This window comes from Aedes aegypti, chromosome 3 (assembly GCF_002204515.2).
Source record: "Aedes aegypti strain LVP_AGWG chromosome 3, AaegL5.0 Primary Assembly, whole genome shotgun sequence".
Classification (NCBI taxonomy): Eukaryota; Metazoa; Arthropoda; class Insecta; order Diptera; family Culicidae; genus Aedes; species Aedes aegypti.
Window position 1 is genome coordinate 225110904 of NC_035109.1, and position 25291 is coordinate 225136194.

The 25291-nt window shown below is 35.9% G+C and overlaps 1 protein-coding gene across 4 annotated transcripts in view; it reads left to right on the forward strand.

Annotated features, from left to right (window-relative positions):
* Window positions 1-25291, forward strand: part of LOC5570582 (guanylate cyclase 32E) — a 169667-nt gene that overhangs the window by 102354 nt on the left and 42022 nt on the right. For 3 of the 4 annotated variants that reach the window (XM_021849030.1, XM_021849032.1, XM_021849031.1), the window contains exons 3-7: window positions 9795-10033; window positions 10149-10271; window positions 10390-10576; window positions 12126-12376; window positions 21667-21738. In XM_021849030.1, the coding sequence (XP_021704722.1) occupies window positions 9795-10033; window positions 10149-10271; window positions 10390-10576; window positions 12126-12376; window positions 21667-21738 (872 nt within the window). The remainder of the gene's footprint in view (window positions 1-9794; window positions 10034-10148; window positions 10272-10389; window positions 10577-12125; window positions 12377-21666; window positions 21739-25291) is intronic. The other variant, XM_021849033.1, reaches the window with a different exon arrangement.

Sequence of the window (25291 nt, forward strand, 5' to 3'; positions counted from 1 at the left end):
CTAAGGTTAAGGTTTTTGCATAAATTCAGTTGTATTCAAGCGTAAATTTTTCAACTTTTGGAAATAATGATTTTAATGATTATGGATGACACGCTCAAAAAATCATGCCTCACATGAGTTCAGAAAACGATATGAGCAAAAGAAATGCAGTTGTCACTAAAAATGACATCGCTGGAAACGATTCCATTGTCAAAACTTTCATAAATATGTTCAGTTAAGCATAATTTACAAATTACTTCAAAGAATGCAGAAATCTCTTAGGAAATTGCCTACATTCAGGCGTTTTCACCATTCAAGGTGTTTTTAATTTTGAAATAACTTTAAAAGCAAATGAATTGTAAGAGTTTGGTTTTCATATTCGGATTCAGGGGGCATAATTTTAGTAAGTAATGATATTTTCAATATAACCGAACGTTATTTTCATGGGTAATCAATGTTACCCCATATCAGCTAAATCAAAAAAATCACTCAAAACATTTTTTTAAACATGCTTCAAACTTCCAGAAAACAAAATACAGTATATAGACACGAGCATTGGGTGTCAGTACTTGTTTTAAAAATATAAAACTTGCAACATATGCATCTTCAAATAAAATTATTAAGAAATATAAAAAAAAAAACCCGGAGAACGGTACGCTGAAATTGCCTTTTCTTCACGTTTTCAATATGGATCAAGCGATTAAAATCATCGCCTATAATCACGGATTCGAATTTGTCTTCACATTTTTGAATTACAATGACCCTTGCTTCAACAATAGAATTAGTTAATGCTTTGAGATCATTGTCAATATCAAGTTTTGTTTGCAAAGAAATGTTGACATCAAGGTTATTATCGATGTATATTTGATATTCAAGTCAAAATCAGCGTGAGTAACCAGCTGAATACAAAGATGTTTAGAGTCGGTTAAGACCAAATCAATCGTAGAACGGTTTCTTGAAGAGGAAAAACAAGTAGGGCACTCAGAGTATTGAATTGAGAAATATCCTCAAGAGCACTCCTCAAATAAAATTCTGCCGTTGGAATTCGCAAATTATTCGATGAGCTATGTTTTGCAATAGAATAACCAATGACAAAAAGTGTTGACTTATTGAGTCAATTTCCGCAAGTTATTTTTAAGCAAATTATATTGCTGTCCAGTGCATTGAAAAGGCAAATAGGCAGCTATGAAAGTATATTTACCAATCTGTGTTCCAACAGATACATTGAAGTTTCAAAAAAAAATAGGTTCAAATGACGAAAAAAGTTGATGAAACCTATTGCGATGATTGCAAATCATCCACATGCCCCATCAAGTCGATCATTACGATGAACAAAAAAAGTTTGGATCTCTTTTGGGTTTGGATCAAGATATCAAATAAGTTTCAGTAGTAACTGCTATATGTATGTTATAACTGTCGGAAATTGAACAGCTCATTCTTTTTACCATTCAAATAAAGAGCATTCCAATGGAAAATAGTTAAAAGATTATTTGGATCCATTAACAATTAATATTAGTAAATTTTACATAATTTTTGACTGAACTAATAATTCTTTTAGTAAATTACACCCCAACCTGGACTGCTTCAGCCATTACGGGGGATTTGAACATTGCATCAATCATTTGATTAAATTGTACAGTTAAAAAATCAAAATCAGAGGGAGATATTGTACTAGATGTAGGTGCATTTTCTGATGATTTTTGGTTGAGATTATCCGTAAATAGAACTTATTAGAGGTGGCAGGGGTATTTCCATTTGATTTGATAAAATTAGAACGATTATCCGTAAACAAACAATTTGAAGGGGAGGGACAGAAAGTGCCTGCTACAATATTGGCATATGAGTTTCCATCCAACATTAAAAGATTCGGCTACCCGATGGAAGAAAATAAGCTTGTGAATGAGCATTATTATAATTTACCTGATGGGTATGATTATTAAGCAAGCGAATGCTCCTTGGAGAATGAAAATTCGGCTTCTCTTTCGACTTCTGTTTAATCGCGATGTTACAATAAAACTGATGCGCAATGTGGGTTACTTATATACTAACACTGTATATATCGTGAGATGCATTTGACAGGTGTTAGGCTCCTCCCATTACATGGAAATGACGAAACAAACAAAACATAAACGATGGAGAGCTAATCGGGAGAAGCTTACTTTGATGTTCAATGAATGTTACTCTTCTTATAACTAATATCGGAAAGGTATTGAAATTAGACAACAGTAATGGGAACAAGGGAATGATGAGAATTGGGACAAATTGTTACTTTTCTTATTGAGTTTTGGGGAAAAGGGAAATAATCAACATAGATTTTATGACAGGTGATAACAAAAAATAAATCAAACAAGGCAAACAAAATTCAAACGTTCGGAACCGAACACATACATTAAGCATCCATGTGGCAATGTTTAATACCATGACCCCACTTTGGCCCGACGACACTGAGTGGGGTTCTGTAAATTTCAATTCAATTTTTCCATTCACAAGTTTTGCTATACAGTGGTTTGTTAAGGCGACTCAAGCCATCAGAATTCTTTACACCACCCCAAGTGTGGAAAATTTTATTTGGACGGTCGATTGAACGTTGGATTGCAGAGAGGTTTCAAATGCAGTATTCGGTCAGTTTGTTCCAATATGAACCAATGCCAAAATATTATTGATAGGTGCCAGAAAGTCTGCCAAACGTATCCTATGGCCTTTTCCCATCCCATTAACATTCCACAACATCCCGTAACACCTATGAGAGGTCGTAGAGTTCTCTGCATCTTTCTAAAGTAGGTGTTCAATTAATCATTCCTTCCCATTCCTCAGCATTTGCAAGGACGTGGCCAGAACAGCTCTCAACTGTTGGAGGATGCGTCAATCTTGTCTAAGAGTCAAGGATTAGTCCCAAATACTTGACTTTGGTAACGGACGGGGAGGATGCAACCCTCTTACAACGGTTTAGGACTGTACCACCTACGAATTTGTGCGAGTTGCTTAATGCTAATGCTAATGTATTTTCATACAAGTAATAATCCAAGTAATCCAAGTAATCATCATTTATTCCATTTTTGATCTCTCCAGGGGACTTAAAGTTACTCGAGAGACCGTTCAAGACAACTTTGAACAAACGTTCAATATTTTCGTCATAAGTAAAAAAAGTGTTTCTTCTCTTCAAGATGCTTGAGAAGAAGTTTGTGATCTTTAACAGTTTTCGGCAGATTCTGCTTCCTTTGCGATTTGGAAGTAAACTATGATTCCTTTAATGGAGGAGTTCAAGATCTCCAGCCAAAATCCCCCAAATTTGGAATAACTGATCACGATAGGCGGCACTCTTTGTTTCCTCACTTGAATCAAAAAGCCTGGGCTAGAAGCCGCTTTGATTTGATGTTCAAAAAGTTTGTCTAGACTCCATAGAGCAAAGAACTGATTGCTCATTTCGTTGCAATTATCAACATTAACCATTCCACTTTTGGAAGAAAGCGCTCATTCCGTATAAACGTCCTTTATTCCATTTTTGCCATGTTTAGTGACAGTTTTAAAACCCACTTTTTTGGAAGGAAGTTGTGAATTCACCCATCCTTTTGTTTGTACCTAGTTGCAACCATATTTAGTGAATAAACGAAAGAAGACGTGACCTTCTAAGAGTTTTTTTTTCCAAGATGGTTTCCAAGAAGGATTACCACCGCTAGCTTTCGACAACAAAAGGGATCAATGATAGAAAAAATAGGGGCCCAGATAGCCGTAGCGGTAAACGCGCAGCAATTCAGCAAGACCAAGCTGAGGGTCGTGGGTTCGAATCCCACCGGTTGAGGATCTTTTCGGGTTGGAAATTTTCTCGACTTCCCAGGGCATAGAGTATCTTCGTACCTGCCACACGATATACACATGCAAAAATGGTCATTGGCATAGTAAGCTCTCAGTTAATAAATGTGGAAGTGCTCATAAGAACTGAGAAGCAGGCTTTGTCCCAGTAGGGACGTAACGCCAGAAAGAAGAAGAAGAAGAAGATAGAAAAAATAGTACTGAAAACTAATGTTTTTGTATCAATGAGAAATACTGTTTTATTGCTTTGGGTAGTTTCAAAAACTTCCAAGAGCAGAGAAAATTTTTGTACGCACATCACGAGGGTACGATGCGCACTGACTACACTTGAATTCGTTTGCCCTTAAATGTCATTAGTTGAAATTTCGTATTGTGATCATGTTAGATGTGTTACTTCGTTCTTCCCATTTGTGCAGCACTTTTTGCCTTTCCCTACTTCATCTTTTTTTTTCAAAATATTGTGTGCAAGATGCTACAGGAAGAAAGACTTTTTCTTCTATCTCCTAACAGTTATCGTTTTCCATTATATTGATAGCTTCTGAACGTCGGAAGCTTCCTGTTACATATTGAACACTACGCTATGCTTCATGGACACTTACAATCTTTTTCACATAAAACACCCTTTTCAGAACTGGATACTCAGTAGCATTCCAGCACGGCACTTGTTTAATTAAATTTTCTCCTCCGGCGAAACAGCTGCAGACATTTAGAGATGAATAAAATGGGTATCTTTTTAATGGTGTTGTCTGTGCAAATAAATGGAGAAAACGGAAAACTTTGACGTTGATTGCGCTTCCGGTAAGCAGTCGCTCGTTTGTGTACCGTATATTTTGCGGAATGTAGTTTGATAGTAGTAACGCAAAAGGCAGCTCTCTGGAGGTGGTACCTACCGCTGATCGTATTTCAAGTGTTCTTCCATGCATATTCGCTGGCACTGAACTACTGCTCAGCCTCCCCCCGAGCATGGAAGACAGATGAAGTTGATTAATTCATTAGCTCATCACTTAGAGTTGGTTAGGGCTCTATTTATCTTTTTATTTCTTCTGGCGCTAATTGCTTCAGTCACTTTCAGTTGGTACTATGAGTGCGGTGTCATTAAGTGGTTATATAGCAACCCTATGCCTTCGTGACATTTTTTTGAACTAATTTGTTTTGATAGCCCTTTTTGCAAGTTTTGATAATTCCGTATGAAAAAAAAAAACATTTTTTTATCCAAACAGCGTAGCGGAGTTATTTAGCAACACCGTGCTGTCGTGGGTTCGAATCAATGTTCCATCACGTCACTATTTTCAGCTACAGGTCGCCAAAGTTGAATAAAAGACTGTTTACATTGATGTTTAAATGAAATTGAATGTATAATTTATCGAACTTTTTTGTGATCTAATACACCAAGCATGCAATATATGATTTAAACTTTAATTTCAAATATAACTTGGTTGGAATTGCACGATTAAATTTAGACTAAATCGATTTTTCAAATATGCTTGAAGTCTCCATACAAAACTCTTTTTTTATTTTTTTATTCTCCATTTACTTAACTTATTGAGCTCTTATCCGCCTCCGGCTCATTGGTCACTCAGAATTCCCGAATGCGGTGCTCATTTTTGATATCTGGCTCTCCATACAAATGAAGCTCGCTGCCCACTTACCAATGAGTGCCTCATTGTACCCACATCATTGCTCGGTTTAAATTGGACGTTAGCGAACTTAACATGGAAGATTCTCTACCATTCCACATTCAAGTATAAAGAAAAGATGTTACCGTACACGTACAGTAACAAATTTAGTACAAGCATTTCTGTAGAAGATTTATTGCCAGTTTTCTTCGAAATTCTTCTCAGATTTTGACCCTTACAAATTTAATCAAAAATATCTCAAAGAAGGTATCACGATTTATTTCATACATTCTTAATGTAATTCATCATGAGATTTCTTAAGATGTTACTAGAGGAACATCAACGTGCTTGTCACCGATATACAAATGCAGAAACACTTCCAATCTCGAATTTCACGAATAGGATAACTTGCAATTATTGCTCAAAGGTTCGATATAGAATTTACATGAATCATTATTGGTGTTTTTTTCATTTTTAATCTATTTTTCATATTTTAAGGAACATTTTAAAAATTTCTTCACGCAGTCATTATTCTAAATATATTTCTAAAAATTCTTTAATAGAGTTTAAAAAAGAGTATGGAAGGAGATAAAGAAGAGCTTAGCTTAGCTTTGACTGACTACACATATCAATGGTTGCTATTCCGTGATTGACCGAAGTCAGTGAAAATGCACAAAGAATCAACTAGAAGTTCGGCTGGGATTGGCCATAATTTTCTTCAGTGTGCAAAATTCAGTGCCTCTATTTATACATAGTCAATAACGGCGCCGGCCACGTCCTCGCAGTCAGGTGGGATTGGGGGAAGGAATGTTAGTGTGTAACCTTTGTTTGTTAATGGGGAGGATCGTTGGGTCACAGGATGCACTTTGATAAGCGATTAGACCATGATAAATAATTATTTGTGAGGTATAAACATGCTTATATGTAAATATGATATTTTCATTTGAAACAATATCTATGTAGAGAAAAATTATGCCCACACTTGAGGTGACGAACCTTTCAAAGTTTGTTGAATAAAGTGAACCTTTCGCAAGTCTACACTTGTAGTGTACCATTCTAAGTTTTTTTAATTACAAAAAAAAGGTAAAAAGAAAAAGGAGTTCTGAAAAAAAATAAGCATAAATAGTTTATGTCGACACTCACAGTGACGAACCTTTCAAAGTTTGTTGAAAAATCATATATACAACTCACCGTTGTAACGATTAAAGGTGCAGTCATACATATTTTATATATTAGAAATAGTAGCATGAAACGAGCTCACCAATTGATCCGTCATCCTTGAGCAGCAACAATCCACTTTCAGTTTCACTCGTTTGCTCAGCTATATAAAAGCACTCATGAGAAAATAGGCGCGCGACCCGAGAGGGAAAACAACTGACGACTTCTCGGGCTTTCTTGACGCACTGCCCAGGAGCAAGCGTTAACGTCGAAAGATCAAAAAGAACTAATCGCACTTTTTCACTTTACTCGACCGATGCGCTACATGTTTGATCTTGCCCTCATCGCTGGCCCACGCAGGAGCAAGCGTCTAGGTCGAAGGATCAAACACAACTAAGCGATCACGCCACTTTTTCACTTTCACTTGACCGACACGCGACATGTTTTCTGTTTGGAAGGAGATAAAGAAGAGTATCCAAATTTCTAACTTTCTTTTCAATTAATTTCTTTTAAGTTTCCTTCAGTAATTTATCTTAAAACCTATCCAGAAATTCTTGAATTTAGCCCAAAATCATTTAAAAAATATATAGCCACATATAGCATTCCATTCAGAAATTTTATTTAGATATTCTGCTATGAACTTCTAGAAATGTTCTTTCATGATTTTTTTCAAACATCGCCAGGAGATACTCCTTGTAATAAAAAGATTTTGAATTTATGAAAGAATTCATACTAGTTATTTTTTTTGTGAAATGAAAGGGAAGTTGAGTTGCAGTTGTTACTCTGCAGGGAAATATATTTTTGATGCGATTTGTGCACCAACTATTCATTAAACATGTTTTGAATGATAATTACGATTTTAACAAGATTAGTGGACATTTGATCCGTTTTTCAACACATGTACAATGTACATTGTACATTATAAATAGCTATTGTACTCCGAAAAATGAAAAATTATGTAGTATTGATATAGTTCACACCTCAAATGAAATGTGGGAGCGGTCAATTTTTCAAAGAAACAATTTTGGATACCCTATTCAATATTAGTTTTCCAATTCCCGTTTCGCCTCTCCCATCCATGAATAAACTTACTACTAATTTGTAAGGAATTATTGGCAAAATCCATGCAAAAACTAGCCAGGCTTCATTAAGAATCATTGTAATCAAATACCCCAAAAAATCCGTAAAACGAAATTCTTAATGAATTCCCAGGATTTCAGTAAAATAGCTAATAAATTTGCCATTTTTGTGTTGGCTCAGCTTTTCACCTATCTCTAAGAATCTACTAAGAATTTCTATTGCACAGTTAATTGTAAAATAGTGGTCAAATGATAGGCAATTCCCGCCTAAGGAATCTTGCTGTTACAAGGTTTTAACGTTTTGATGTTTACATGTACACGACGAAACACGTGTCAAATGTACAAATTCAAATCGAAACTGTGAAAACCTTGAAACCACGTGCTCCGGTGGGGATTGAACCCATGACTCCCTATTTGCTAGATGGGCGCTTCAACCGAAGGCGAACTGAACTCGATTACCTAAAAGCACATGGGATCATCATTCCGCAGTATAAACTTCGTTTGGATATATGATATGTAGGTACATTTGACACTTACATCGTCGGTACCGTGGGGTAAGTGGATACAGAAAAATTAATAGTAGGTAAACTTCATCTTCATGTGCAGCTATCGTGATTAATGTAATTGTAACTTTTTTTCTGTGGATAATAAATGGGAACCAATATACTTTAAAACATAAATTGGTTCGATTTTTCTGATTGTTATATATTGAGTACGAGGGACTCAACAATTTGTGCCAAATGATCCACTCTTTTCTCAAAACAAATGTGATGTAATAATGTACTGTAAAAATAATATTACTCTCATTCTTGGTACTAGTTTCATGTCGAAAGTTTTAAAATAAAAATAATCTTTATTTCATCAAAATATTATGAAAAATATTAATACATTTGTTCACACTAATTCAAACAGAAAAATGCATTGCAACTAGAATATTTTGGAGAAAATTCATCCATTGTATACGCATAAATTATATAGAAGTATTGTAGGATTGTTCCTAACGATGTTTTCGAAAGACACTCGTAGTTTAAAAATATTAATCAGAATTACTTTTGTTTAAATAAGTAAAATGTTTTTATTCTATTTGTGAATATATGTATCATCTGCCTAGAACAATCGTAATGGTTAAATAACGTACGATAACATGCTTCCAATTGGAGAATTTGTATATTTTGCACTTTTGCTATTGCAGATGTATTCAGCTTAGATATACCACCAAGAATATTGTTTGAAATTTTTATTATGTATTTGTTTTTATACCAGGAGGAGGTAGAAATGTAAAAAAAACATTTAGGGGGAATAATTAAAAATTTCTCTGTTCAGTTTGACAAATTTAAGCTAGGATTGGAAGAAACTTAAAGAAAAACCCCCTTTGGGAACATTAAAACTTTTTTAAATTTGCGTAAGCGGCCTACCAATATATGATACCTAATAATGTTCGATCCACTCCATCTCATCCCAATAAAAAGTAGGAGGAAGTATACCATGTCCAATATATCTGCATTTATTTTTAAAACCACATATTTTAGAACTGAAATGTTCACAATGTGTTGGAAAAACTACTAGTATTCGATTTCAGGCTGAGATACAATGAATTTTTGATTGACAGAAAACAATTTTGAAATTAATTGATTTTTTGCACAAGTTTGATTGTGTCATCTCACCAAGAACCTTGCCAGAAATACGTACCTACTGTTCTAGGAATATGTTTTAATCGTTAACTATCTCTCTACCAATCCACCAAAAATTAGTCATAAGGCGAAGTACGAGTTGACAGACAGCCATGCTCGTGCCCATACATTCAACCAACAAGTACCTTTATCGCTTACAAAATTATGTGTCTTCATAAGGGACTTCTTCCATGTGGCCACCGCGACCAAATTCTGCTCACCCGGACAGTTTTTAAAACTAGGCTTGTGTGTGGCTTGCAGTTTTTAACTCACGATGTAGATGTTCCCAAATTTACAGCTCGTTTAAATACAAACCAAAAGCCGATGTTTCTGAAAATAAAATTGGAAGGTCAGCTTTATCAAGCTCTAGGTCAAGTTACAGTTCCTCCCCCGAAAACTAAAACGTTCATTGTTTGTTCTACTGTTCTGATTATATACAATTCTGATAGTTAATTTTATTACGCTTATCCGGTCATTCCCAGGGTTGCAGATATCGGGCGCAATAACACTAGCCATGGAGGAGGTGAACGATATCTACTTCAGTAGGCATGGCCATAAGCTCCAGTTCGAGGTAGCGGAAACCTATGGCGAAGAGGTAACTAGTATAAGGAAAACAGCTGATCTCTGGACAAAAGATGTGATAGGCTATATAGGGCCACAGGAAACTTGTATTCACGAGGGCAGAATGGCGGCTGCCTTCAATCTACCCATGATTTCTTATGTAAGTAAGTATAATTTTTGTTTTTCGTTTTCAATTTATCCTTTCCACAGTAGTCCTTTGTAGTTCATGTTAGAAGTCGTAATCTCATCTTCGTGATGATTATCCCCTGTTACAGTTTTGTACCCACAACGAAACGTCAAATAAAAAGCATTTTCCTACGTTTGCCAGAACCAGGCCCCCCGATTTGCAGATATCAAAGTCGGTTGTATCGCTACTGATTGCTTACAACTGGACTCAGGTGAGGACAGCAATACGATTCCTTCTGCATTAACATCTCTGAATGGATGGTGTAACGAAGGAGAAACATCGCGTGCCTAGGTTGTAATTTAATCAGCTCTTCGTTTTCCATTTATTAGGTTACTTTCTTCTATCGGACGTCGGAAAACTCTGAGTACGATGCGGTGGCGGAAACGCTGAAAACAACGCTCAAGACCAACGGAGTTCGAATCAGGTCGACACGCACCTGGAGTACAATCTACCATCATGGCTATTCACCAAATCCTTTCGACCGACTGGTGGAGGAAACTTTTATAGATACTAGAAGTGAGTAATTGTCTAAAGAGGGTTGGAATCATTTGCTAATAAGAGGCAAGTCAGAATGTGATCTATTGAATATTTATGACAGCTGGATCAAGTAAAAAATGTTTTTTTAATCATACAGGGGTTAGTCAAAGCGATTGAGCTAGGCAAAATTTTGTCTTAACTAAGTCCAGAAAAGACGTATAAAACTATCAAAAAAGTTCATTTAAATTTAGTCATATACCAGAAAACTTATGATATATGTCAATTTTCTAAAAAAAATTATATGATCAGTTATGTTTGCATTTCCAAGTAGTTCTTAACTTTGTCAAATATTTATGTCTTGTCAAAGGCGGCGCTTAAATGGTACATGTTGACCCCAATTTTCCTGAATCTATTTTCAAGTGGTTACGTCATTCGCAGTAAAAAATCATTAACTTTCAATGTGGGCAAATATCTAAAATTATCCATTTGGACAGGAATAAATAAATCAGATTTGCATACACCACTTTTCCGTCTGCGGTTCAACGAAACCCACTTGACTTGACGGTTGACGTCTATTGATAGATTGTTTTCCACCCGGCAGACTGTAACAGAAGTTATTGCAAATAGCACGCGTGCCTAACGGTAGCGTTCATTTTCGCCAAGTGTCGGTCGGCCCAGTGCCGGTCTCATCATCATTAATCTTGCCATCGGCAAACGTCAGCGCTGTTTAACCCTCTCTTTCCCATGGTAGTTGCAGAGCTCCACTGATTTTCAACAAGCTTGATACAAATTGAATCAGATACTATGCAATCTAAGAGTCAAATAACTGTTTAAATAGTTAAATTATTGTTAAACAATCAATTTATTATTGAAAAAAAAAAAAAAAATGATTTAAAAATATCTCCAACTATAAAAAAAGTTTTTCACGCCCATAACTTAACCCATAACATGAAATTGGAAAATATTGGCAATTTCTGACCGTAATAGGATGTTTTTATCACGCTAATCTGTCATAAAACAGCCTACTTTCCTGCACTGCAATATGCAGTATCGTTATAATCATTACGCAACTGAAATGAGTTGCGTTAGGATTATTACGCAACGCCTTTTCATAACGAAACTGTTTTTAGTTGCGTATTGAATCATTACACAATTTTTTTCATAAATTGGAAAATAATGGTGAATGCATCGCGATATGACTTCTGACACTCTCAAGTGGTCTTCTACGAAATTGCAAAGAATGTTGTACGCAACTCGTTTCAGTACTCGGTTTTTACAGCACTCGTCGTAATTAATCGTAAAAATGTACGACTCGTGCTGTAAAAACCATCATTCTGCAACTTGTTGTGTAAACTACTATTTCACAACACCAACGGTTTCTAAGAGATCGTTTTTCCTTAATAAAACGCTAAATTAATTCTTTGGAGCTGTCAGATATCGATGACACACCTTTAAGATTTTTTTTTACTTGAACTATGTTTATTTAAAGTGAACAATACTAACGATAACAATTCCGGTACTATTGTGGGATACCTTGGGCGTTAAAGGGTTAATTTCGCGCACTGATCTTATTTTTTCTCGCTTACAGTCTACTTGGTGCTGGGTCACCACGATGAACATATCGGCCTGTTGGTAAGCCTGAAGCGCAAAGGGTTATTGACCGCTGGAGAGTACTTTGTCGTGGGTGTCGACCTTGAACAGTATGATGCCGCCTTGCCAAAGAAGTATATGCACGGACTGCTGCAGACTGCACCGGACCAAGATGCTGTTCCGGCCCTACAACACTACCTCGGAGTCGTTCCGTCGGCTCCCGTCAAGTTTGAAGAATTCGCTGTTAAGGTAAGCTTCTCTGACAGGGTAATTAAGCGTCGGATTGGTGGAAAATTGCTTTTCGAGCGTTTGTTTAATCTTTAGCGGACTGTTTGCACAAAATGCATTTTTCAAACAAGTGTAAATAAGCAACACGTTACTCATGTATTGCATTGATGCATGGTAAACATCGCCTGGTGAAGGATTTGATGGAAATACCATATATTATTTCTACACTGACCCAAAAGCCGAAAGGATTAAACGAAATGAAAAATAAATAAATGCTCCCCATGATGGTGTTTGTTTTTGCTTCATTTATGGTCATGGTAATAAAATGTGATAGGGAGAGAAGTGCAATTCGGAGTAACATTGATCAGGTTTTCTGGATTTTTCACAATTCATTTGAAAATTTAAATTTTGTGGGTTTTATATTTTTAAACCAAGTACTGGCACCCATCGCTCGTAACTATATATCGTATTTTGGTTTTTGAAAAATTTAAGCATGCTTAAATAATGTTCTGAACTATTTTTGCCTTTAACTGATATTGGCTAACAGTGATCACCCATGTAAACAACGTGTATTTATTTTAACTACAATAATTTTGAATCCCTGAAGAAGATCCAATAGGGATCGAAACGTTGGAAAATAAATAATATATAAAAAATCCGACTGAAACGCCAAGAACGTCTCGAAAATAAATTCAGATATCAGACCAATTCTAATTCGATTTAAATTGAATTCCTCTACGAATACTATGAAGAATTCTTCCAATGGCTGCTGTGTTTCATTATTGCCTTACATTTTCCAGGGATTTCTCTTAGGATATTTGAAAGGTTTCTCCAACAATTCTAACTAAGATTCCTTCAGTAAATCCTGTACAATCAAATTTTCTAACAGATCCTACAGGTATGTTTTAACAATTCCTAAAAAAAAACTTAAATTTCATAAAATGTTTTTTAATAATCTTCAGGGAATTCTCCTAGCTATTTCACGATTTTTCTCCCCAAATTCCACGAGAAATTTGTACAGGAATGATCTTTTCGTAATAAAAACTGAACTGAATTCTCTGTACACGGTTAAAAAATCTCTCTCAGTAACTGTGAAAGTATTTTGTCTTAATGAGGACGTAATAAATTCTTCCAAGGAGTTACTTTAGGACATCACCTTTGTTTTAAGAAGTTCCTCTCGAAATATCTTCAGTTTTTTTTTCTGGGATTACTCCAAGGATTTCTCCAACAATTCTTTCAACGGTTCCTTCAGAAAGTAATCTATCGATATGTCTGTAGACTTGACCAATAATTTCTCCAAAAACTTCTAGCAAATTTTTTACAAGAAAACCTATAAGGATTTCTCGAGAATTACCTCAATTTATTATTTCATAGCCTTTTCCAGAGAACATCGTTTAATTCTTCCCTGCATCCAACAACAGGAATCTCTTGAGTGAATTCTTTAGGAATTCCCCCAGGGATTCCTGAAGAAATCCGGTGAAAGATTTTCACGGGAATTTATTTTAGAATATCTGCAGAAAATTTGTTCAGATATTGCTCCAGGGATTCTACTAAAAAAATAATCCTAAGGATTTTTCCAAGAGATTTTCTAGGAGTTTTTTCAACTAATCCCTTCAGAGCTTCATGAATTTAAACATGCGTTTCTTCATAGAAACCTAACATTGTTCCATCCTGAAATTTCTTCCCTAGTTTCTCCATTATTTCAGGGAGACTATAATTTCTATAACAGCTTCAGAGAGTGGTCTGAAATCGGCAGTAACTGTGTAAATCAAAAGCTTCAATGTCGGGACATCAGATGACATCTGATCACTATCGGTTCCATCAGTCGATAGCAATCTCTCCTTCTCCAGAGATTCTCCCAAGAATGTCTGCACATATTCGTCCAAGAAATTCCTTCGTTTGTTTTTTTTTTCACGAATACCTTCAGAGATGTCTCGAAGAGGCATCCACGAGAAACTATTCAGGAAGTTTTTTAGGAGTTTTTTTTAAGGTTGCCAAGGTCCTATATATAGCGACTTAGTGTCAAAGTACTTTTTATTTATGAGTCGTTTTTTACGGCTATCCAGCCGAGTGGAAGTTTAACAACTACCGAAAAACTAAACTTTACATATACTTTGCAATTGGATTAAATGGACAAATTGATGTGAAATTTGCGAAAAAGTTACACTTCTTTTCGATGAGAATCGAACTCACGACTCTCTGTACAAATGACGTAATTTTCCATCACTTCTTTTTCTTTCTGGTGTTACATCTCAACTTGAATAGAGCCTACTTCTCAGCTTAGTGTTTCTTATGAGCTTCCACAGTTATTAACTGAGAGCGTTTTTGCCAATTGACCATTTTGCATTGATATTTCGTGTGACAATCATATAGATACTCTACGTCCTGGGAGGTCGAGAAAAATTCCAACCCGTTATAAGATCCTCGACCGGTGGAATTCGAAATCATGACCCTCAGTTTGGTCTTGCTGAATAGTGGCGCGTTTATCGTTACGGTTATCTGGGCCTCATCATTAAATTTTGTTCGGGTCACAAAACACATTGGTCGTACTTTTAGTAGACTGACGAATTTTTAAGTGCAAATTCTATCGAATTTGCGTTATTTCAGTTTTTACATTACTATGAAAAACAATTTCAATGTCAGTTTGGTATTACAATCAATTCTCCCTAACTCAATATTTTATATCTCGGTCCCTTGAATCGCAGTTGCACTGATTTTGTGTTCCAAAACTCGATACCCCAACTCGCTGGTCCCTTTAATATCAAGTTAGGAGAGTTCATTGTACTCAACTACATTTGAATATTAGATAGTTTAAAATGTGTGATCACTAGGAAACACCTAGAAATGTTAGTTATATTTATTTGAATTTTACCCGATTTTTTTTTGCTCTGCCTTTCCAGTGTTTGGTTTTCAGTAACAGTAGGTAGTTCGCCATGACTTTTGTAGGCTCGCAATCTAAGCCAGCTGTCTTCTGTGGCATGTGCATCCCACATGTTAGCAAATCCCATTTCCAAATTTCTCTCAGCAGCTGACGTGCCTTATATTGGCCATAGCATAATAGGCGAATTAGCGGGATAGTAGTTACGTGGGTGTTTCAACAAAATAATCTGGCCTGCTCAGATAAGAGTTGATAAGATCTTAAAGCAATATGTTCAATGTAAAAGTTTATTAGATCAAACAAAATCGTTACTATTCGTTCATAGCAAACGCCAGAACCAGAGATGGACAAGAAACCGTTTCCCTAACGCTTCCATTATTCTACGCACATGCCTTTCCTTACGCCTGATTAATAGGCAGTCTGCTAACCACAAAAGAAAACCTCTCTGCCATGCCTTTCCCCCAATCCATACACTCCCGCATGAACTGGAGTAGATGCAGTGGTATATACGGTCTATGTGGGAGCCAGTATAATGCATCATCAATTCCTCCCCCTTCCCCACATTGGTCAGCATTCTGACGTGGCAGGCATCATTGTAGCCTAAAAATAGAAGATCACCAGCACTCATACACTGAGGATGCCTGTTAGTCCCAAGCAGTCATTCGGTTGGTTCCTTGTGTAAGTGCAGTTGATCTGGCGATAATGGAGTAGCATCCACGGGCGGCCAATCAAGCTCAAGCTCAAACAAAATCGTTACAGGCAGTGCCGTAGCGTGCGGTTGGCCAGGTTGGCACCCGCCAAGGGCGCCAGGCTCCAGGGGGCGCCAAAATCATGTCGGTCCTGGGAAATATTTTGGAGACACATATTTAGTAAGCGTGTTTCTGAAGCCACAGTATCTAGAAAAATATTCATAGACATAAACAAATAGCAATACAAAAACTATGCAGGATGAATGTCACGTAATTCTTCCTATATAATTTATTAGCTCTATTGATAAACATGGTAGATTGAAAGTATTTCTGGAATGATTTTAACCAAATATTTAGGAAGCATCTCAGAAGGTGTTGAATGATTAATCGGTACAAAATTCTTGAAATAAAAACATACCGTAAAACGGGGTAACTTTGATAATACGGGTAACTTTGATAATGCGAGACTCTCAACATACTAAGCGAAATAACAAAGGTCCTGTTAATCTGTTAAGCAAAACGAATGCAAAAGTAAAGAGTATTAGTATGACACTTCATGTTAAAGCTATTTCCGTTGGAATCAAGTACATTTGAGGATTTATATGCAAATATGGAAAATTTATGAGATTTTAGCAATTTTGAAATGTTCTCAAACAATCTGTTCTACGATCACTATTTGATGAAGTCATAATGAATTCGTCACTTATACTTGATAGCCTAGTTATAGTAGAACTCGAATTCGGTCTCAAAACTCTTAGCGAATACTATTTTTACAAACTGGGACCATTTTTGTAATCTAAGTCAGAAATTTCCATATAGCGTTAAACGCCTAAAGATATGCAACGCCCTACAAATGTTCCGTAATTCATTCAATTTTGTTCGAGTGATGCTCCATTATCAAAGTTACCCCAAAACAGAAAACCGACTTTCGAATCTATGAAAAATTATATAGAAAAACATTAAGAATAAATCTATTGGAAATCTATCAACTGGAATCGATAGTTAGGATACCAGTACTTGTTTTAAAAATATGAATTGAAATTCTTTGAAACAGCATGCATAAATATTCAAGTTTTCTTCGAAAAAACTATCAAAGTTACCCCGTTTTACGGTACTTAAAAAAATCTTTAAATAACTTCGAAAAAAGTTCTACAAAGCAATAACAAATAAGCTTATGCACAGTTGCTACGATAAAAAATATCAGAATCCATAATCTTTTCTTAAGAGGTGAATGTTCACATGACGATTAAAACCTCTTTCCAAAAAAAAAGTTCTAGAACATCCACATAACGAATATGTACATTCTACCAACTGGTAGATGGAACAGTAGGATTTTACATAACACAATACCCACAAACGATCTTAGAGAGACTTAGAATGGACACCCGTCTAGGATTCTGTTACACACTTAGATTATATTACTGGGGTCGGTAAAATTTTACTGGGTTTTGGAACTACCGAAAAAGTCAGTAAAATGAAAACTGTCGCCACGCGTTATTGAAAAGCAAATTTCACCATGTTTTATTTTTCATCGATATATGATATAAAAAGAAAGCTCTCTGCAAAATTTCAGTAAGAAATCTTTGTTTTTCGATTTCTGACATTTTTTTTTAGTATACTGACTTTTTCGGTAGTTCCAAAACCCAGTTATTTTTACCGAACAGATTGAGTGTGTATGTTATTATTCTGTCTGGGTTATTACATATCAAAACAGAATCCTAGACGGGTTCCGGACAGATTTCTAAGCCGGATTCTTTGGTATTAGTCAATGGTGTTTTCACAGAATCTCAGGACAGATTTGCATAGAAAATTTTAACGAAAGTTTTGATTCAATCCCGAAAAGGATTATCAATGAATTGTATAGCATGGAAATTATAACATGAGTGAAAAATAATGGAGTAGAGTAATTGTTGTTACAACCGATTTTTTTTTCTAGAACTGACTGACAAACGTTTGAATCCGTACCGAACTTTTCGTAACATCCTCGTCTGTAGAGCCTATTGATCACTGCTTCCTTTATTTGAGAATATCATGGTAATTTTTTTTTGTGACATTTATTTCATTACTTGACATTATTGCTATTTAATTTCCTGATTTTTAATGAAACTTCTGCAGGTTATCTTGGTAGAATTTTCTTAGAAACCTTCTTTTGACCTTAAAATAAAAGTTCAGCTCTAATTAGTTATTTAAGCTTTGAACTATTTTAAACAAATTCATTGCATTATTTTGAAAAAAATATAAATAATTCACATATGATTCAAGGCAAAAATATTCGACAAATACTTGATTATTAAAGGAGTAGATCAATAAATTCTTTGAAATTATTCTGCAATTGTCTCTCATTTTTTAGCTAAAAATATATCAAATAAAAATAACATTAAAGAGATTTACTGATAATTTATTTTGAAATATTGTACAAATTTAATAAAAACTTATGGAATAATAAATGAACAAGCAATGTTAACAATAATCTTTTCATAAATATGCATATGTCCTGTTCAATTGCTATATGCCATATAGTATATGGGATTTCATTGAAATGTTAATAGTAGCACATGCAAGATGTGACGCTAGGTTCTGGGCAGCAAATCCAGTAGTTTCTTAAAATCAGTCACTGGCCATAAAAACAGTAATTTTATGTGCATTTTTTTAAATCTTCAAGAGCATCCGGCAATTTAGACAATTCACTTTCAAAAGAAATTTGAAACATTTTGTATGTCTTCTTGCACATGTCTTACCAATGTAAGCTTTGAGAATGACTTGAGATTTATTACAACACTTTTTAAGAATATTGATGGATGTTTTTTTTTACTGAATACGCCCTAGAATTTTATAAACCCTTGAAACATTTGAGAATTATACGTAAACCTACAAAAAAAAAAAAAATAAAAATAAAAAATTTTGAATGAAGGGCGCTCAAATGACGGTTTGCCAAGGGCGCCATTAGGCCACGCTACGGCTCTGGTTACAGGCAGCATTTAAACTATCCTTAAAAAAAATTAATTACAGTTATACCTCCATGAATCGATGTTCCATGAGACGATATCGACTCATGGAACCATACTAACAACAAAATTTCAAGGTTACTATGATTATCCCTAGAAACAGCTTTCCAAAGGATTGCTGTTCTATTGCTCGATATTTCCATGAGTCGATGGTCCCTTCAATATCGACTGTATCATTATCATAATCATGCACATAATTCAAGGATTCGAAACAATTATAGTTTTATATTTTTTTTAATTACAATAGTTTTGAATCCCTGCAGAAGATCCAATACGGATCGAAAGGTTGGAGAAGAAACAATATTTTAGTTTTCGATCCTAAAAATCCGACTGAAATGCCAAACCATTTTACGAAAATAGTTTCAACAGCGAATGCTGAAAGTGAAGTAATCCCTACAAATCGAACCCATGAAACAAAATCCAGGAAAAATCTATGGAACAACATATGGATAAGTTCAAGTAGGATTTTCTCTAGAACTACCTGGAGGAAATATTGCTGCAAACTTTGGAGGAGGTTATAAATCAAATCTTGAAGATGGGTATCAGTAGAAAATCATGGATGAATTATTGGTTGAGTCGCTGTAGAATTTTCTTGAGAAAACTCAGGTTAAACTGATGCTCAACTTACAGGAAAGAAAACTTGATGCTGTTCTTAATGGATTTTCAGCAGCAGACGATCTTGATCGCTTTTGCTGCTTTTTTTAGCTGTAACTCAATACTGTAAAAAAGTAGCAACCTAATGTTGTGGAATAAAAGTCCCAATTATTAATTCGACTGCTTCTGTGCAATATGTTTTGTTATGCTGCCTAATATATACATAAATAAGAAGCGCTATGTCGTTTGTTATGCAGCTTACATAAAGCAAAAAGCTGTATAATAACAATACGTGGCGCATCTGCTCAGCGTGTTGGATGTAAATATTGCGTTTGACGTGTCACGCCTGTTGAGGTGGTGTAAGCGTGGTTGTAAAATCTTGTAGCATCATTATAAAATGTGATATAGACCGTCTTCGATGTAGAACAAAAAGATGTTTCGTTTTTGCATTCGACTGTGGTGGCAGCAAGGACAACTTCGAGAGTTGTGGATGCAGAGATCGTTAGTTCGATTCCAAGCGGTGAACAGGTATTTTTATTGTGTAACGTTGGGAAAATAAATTCAGCTATATGAATTGAATACCGGAATATTTAAGCGATAATACAGAGAAGCTTTATAAACATCATTCAACAAGTTGCAAAATTGTCGGAAAAGTGCCTTCCGAAGATGTTATACAGCTACTTGTCCTATAACAGTCGAGACAAATCAATGATCGATCAGTATGCTGCCAACACATCATTAAGGTGAAACAGCTTGGAATCAACATTCAATAATGTACCAAAACTTTGAAGGCTCAAATCTCGCGAAAGAAGCATCAAAACACAGCGCAATTTATATTTTAGTTTTTTGCACTAGCAGAAAGTTTAAAATAAAAAGATTGTCTTGTAGAATCGTGTTCGGTGTTGTATTGGCAGACATCTATAAACTTCTTGTTTTTAACAAGGATTTGGACACGGTGTCAACCTGAATATCACTATCGAAATTTGCTCAAATTTGATCATTTTGATGAAATAATTGAATTTTTGATAGATATCAGAAAATTCCATCGGAATTGCTTACATGTAGACGTTTTTTTGGTATTCTTGAAATTTAATCGCTTATTTTACCATAAATATTGCATTGTTAATAATTTAGCAAGCATATTTGGATTAAGGGAGCTCAAATTTAGTAATTTTGATTGTTTTCAAAACTAACAATAATCGGTTTGACAAGTGATCCCCCGATATTTTATTTCGAAGTTATTTCTTAGTACTAAAATTACATTTTTTAGAAAATTCCGGTACATGAGCCAAAGAAGCTCATCTTGGTACTTGTTTTCCTGCATTCAGTTTTTTGACATTGTCAACATTGAGAAACAGATGAGAAAAACCGTGGAAAATGATCAATTTTACCCGAAATTACGGTACATCCAAACAGTTGTGTATTACACAGAAGAATTTTCTCAACAGTACATTGGCACTTGTTTTGTGTTCTGTAAATCAATACCTCCCCTCCCCTCAATACCGCTTCAATATCGAGTTATGGAGAGTTGACTCTATCTAGAAATTAAGTTGCTTATAGATTGGAAAAAAAACTCACTAAATGCCCAGAACTGCCCAGATATCTGAGGCCAAAAAAATCTTGCTGACTTGGCTGCCGCAAAACACATTATTCTGAAATGTTCAGGTTTCTAAAATATTGTAAAGAACAACTGTTGATTAGGTTTTTTAATTGTTGTAATAGTTTCATCTGTTTTTTAGTTTTCCTGGGGCGTGTTAGAAGTAAATAGTTTAAAAGTAATTGTTAAAGTTGTTTTCTAAATTTAATTTCACATTTTAATCTTAGTGTAGTTTGTATTTGGTTTTTATAAACACGAAATATCTCTGGAATGTTATCCATTGAAAGAACAGCAATACTTAAAAATTTCCATAGTTGTTAACTTATTTGCACCATAGTCTTAGTATGTCGAATCAATATAGGTCGATTTTCCAACATATTTATTTCAACATCTTTGCTATAATAAACACATCATTCTCAATATAGGCCATCGTACGAATTCAATGAAAGCGCACCACCAATCAGACAGAACGTTATTCCCAGCTGGTTTATTACCTCACCCAATATTTTCACTAATTGGCACATATTCCTACTACTCACTTCTCGTAGGTTAACAAATACCTGGAGCGACCACCGTTCAACTACCGCAACCCATTGGTTTACTTCGGAGGCGTTAAACAGGTAAATATTTATCTACTATAAATCACTCATTAGCACCGTTCCAACCTCCACTCCCAAAGCATTAGCCCGAGAGGAGGGATCATTTAATTCGAATGCCACACGATCGTGATTGCTTCAACTCTGCTGTGTAGATACCAACCGAGATGCCGCAACTGCATAGCTTTAAAATCAATTTGCACTCGTGTTTAGAGCAGCTACCGGGAGCAATCGAGAACTGAAGAGAAGATTGAACAAATTGCTAATAGCATCTGTACTGTTGATGCGGATTAGGGCGGTTCAAACTTTGAAAAAGAAAAAAAAAGCAATCTCCTATATCATTCTTAAAACCCTTATGATGAAAATAAAATGTGAAATTTTGAGTAATTTTGGTGTTTTTTCCAATGTGGCTCAAACCCAGGTTTATGTGAAAATTACTATGGAGAAATTTTGAAACATTTTCCAAACAGTTAGTACTTTAGTACAGGTAATATTTGTGTACTATTAATAGTTTAGTACATGTACTACTTAAGTAAATTTCTGCAAGAACCCCAAACTAAAAGCTCATAAAGGATTTGTGTTCTCTGCAACTTTTTTAGTTAAAAATTGAGGTTAGATAATTCATACTACCATCGACATGCATATGATAGTTCTACCAGTTTTAGAAACAGAGCCGTATGTCCTTGTTAATGTACATAACCTACGCTACCGCATAACAACATTTTTAATGTAACGTTGCTTTTATTTATCAATGTCAGACAAAATCCATGAATTCAACTTTACGAATTTACGGGGTCTATTTCATAAGTCGAGTCGTTCAAAAACGACTCGATTGGAGTCACTGTCGACCAAAAATTTTGCTCGACATGACACTGTCGCTCGATTTATCCGACAATTGTCGCTCTATGTGACAGCATTACTTGTCATGTAATAAATTCACAAAAGAAAAAAAACTCCTGGTGTTCGTTACTTATATTTCAGTCAATTCGGACTACCAGAAGCAGAGGTACAAAACTTGGGAATTTTGTATGGTAAACAGCATTTGATAATTAACTTTGTGGGCTTCGTGGCCGTGTGGTTAGCGGTGTCAGTCGTTTAGGCGCATAGTGACTGCCATGAAGCGTGGGTTCAATTCCCGCTACAGTCGGTGGAAACTTTTCATCAAACGAAAAATTCATCACTGGGTTACTGGGTGTTTCGTGCTGTCCGTAACCTAATGTTCGTGATTGTTCAGTCTGTGCAACTTTCACATCGATTCGAATTTATCGATATCAGTTCATTAGGCCGAAGTACGTTAGGCCGAATGGGTCATTAGGCCAAAATTTTCAAAAATCAACAGGGACCATATTTTTTTCTCTCATTTTGGCCTAATAACAAGTTCGACCTAACATACTACACTTTATGGTATTTCGGCCTAATGACTCAGCGCCGAATTGATTAATATTGTGGATCACTAGAACTGCTAATATACAGTACTCAGAATCAACAATCAAAACAATGTTATTCAAAGATGCGCTCATACTGAATCTAAACAAACGATCATCTTTTATGCTATAACATTTGAATTTTGTCACCTGTGGGAGCTTATGAATGCAAATGGCGCTTCTAACAGAAAACGAGAGCTTTGTCATACTAAAAAACACTTCTCAACAACTCTATTATTATACGGTAAAATGTAATGCAAATGTGTTATAAATGATATAAGACAAATCGGAACATAAAGCATTGTGACCATTATTTGATCTGTTACTACAATAGATTACTACAATCCCGTTGCCTTCTTTATTGGATGCCATGTTATTTTATCACTTTTGAGTAGTGATAAAATATTCGGTTTTCTTAAAGTTGTCATTTCTAACTTGATCTCAGGAAAGGATTCTAATAGAAAGATCCCGATATTTATATCCTTCAAAGAATACCCCTTTTCCTTACTTTTTCAAACTACTTCTTCTTCTTTCTGGCGTTACGTCCCTACTGGGACAGAGCCTGCTTCTCAGCTTAGTGTTCTTATGAGCACTTCCACAGTTATTAACTGAGAGCTTACTATGCCAATGACCATTTTTGCATGTGTATATCGTGTGGCAGGTACGAAGATACTCTATGCCCTGGGAAGTCGAGAAAATTTCCAACCCGAAAAGATCCTCGACCGGTGGGATTCGAACCCACGACCCTCAGCTTGGTCTTGCTGAATAGCTGCGCGTTTACCGCTACGGCTATCTGGGCCCCCTACTTTTTCAAACTAGAGAACTAAATAAATAAAAGATTGAATTGAATTGAATGTTTTTTTATTGTCTCAAGATCATTTTTGGAAAATTGGGAAAACCGTGACTTGTCACTTTTAGCAAGGTTTGAAATACAAGGCCTTATGAATGTTCCTTTGGTTACTAAATTATTGTGACAATTTTGAATTTTCCTTACTCTGCCACGACCTATAAATAAGTATATGAAATATTCTGTTCTGTTTGTTTGAAGCAGTCAGAACTAAGATTCACTAGTAGATCATGAACTTTACCCAGAACATTCAGTAAAAAAGTAAATAGGAAAATTAAGATAACAACAGCAACGCAGTCAATGTGGCGAATCCGTTCAAAAGAAGTGGTTTACTGAGGTCACCTCCAACAATGACAGCAGCAGTTGCAACAGTAGCAACAGGAGTAAGTACAGTAACAGCTGTAGCAGCAACGACAGAAGACGCAGTACCTCAAAATCCAGGGTGCAGTGGATTGACTGTAGTTTCACAAAAACCGAAGGTAGTAGTGGCGAAGTGCCTTGCGGAGGATCTCCGCAATTACGTGAACAATAAGACCAACGTTCACAAGGAGATAAAGCTCATGACCGTACGGATCTGGAACGCGCCCTCATCAGCGGCGATAGAGTACGATTCGGCAGTGGTGAGATCCGAAACAGCGGAGTACTCATTGGGGACGGCTGAAGCTGCTCTCGCTGTTACATTGGATAATCGGACGAAAGAGATGTCAGTGGAAATGGAAAACACACCAGTTTCTATGGCTCCAAAGAGCAGCAGAACCTCGCCGGTAGATGGGAGACCAGGTGGATCCAAGAAGCAGACACGACAGGATACTAGGGACACTGCCTCAAGAGAGATGCGCAGTACGAACGCCATTCCACGAGAGAATGAGTAGAGAAAAGGCAGATGCCGCCGAAGAGGGACGTCAAGGCTAACGATGCTACGACGTACGTAAAGATTCTCAAAAGCGTCAGAGAAGACCCGATGTTAAGGGATCTGGGCGAAAACATGGTCAAAGCCAGACGTACCCAAAAAGGTGATATGTTCTTTGAGTTGAAGGAGAATCCTACGATTGACAGTTCGGCTATTCAGGAGCGCATGGCTCAATCGCTGGCAGTAGTGAAGGCTTTATGCCCGGAGATTATACTGTCTGCAAGAATCTGGACGAAATTACACAGAGTAGCTTAGGTGACGCACAAATGGTGATCCAATTGAGGAAGGTGTTCGAAGGCACACATACAGCGATGATTCGTCTGCCGGTGACCGCTGCAAACAAGATATTGGAGGTAAGCAAAGTGTCGATAGAACAAGCAAGCAAAAAAAAAAAAT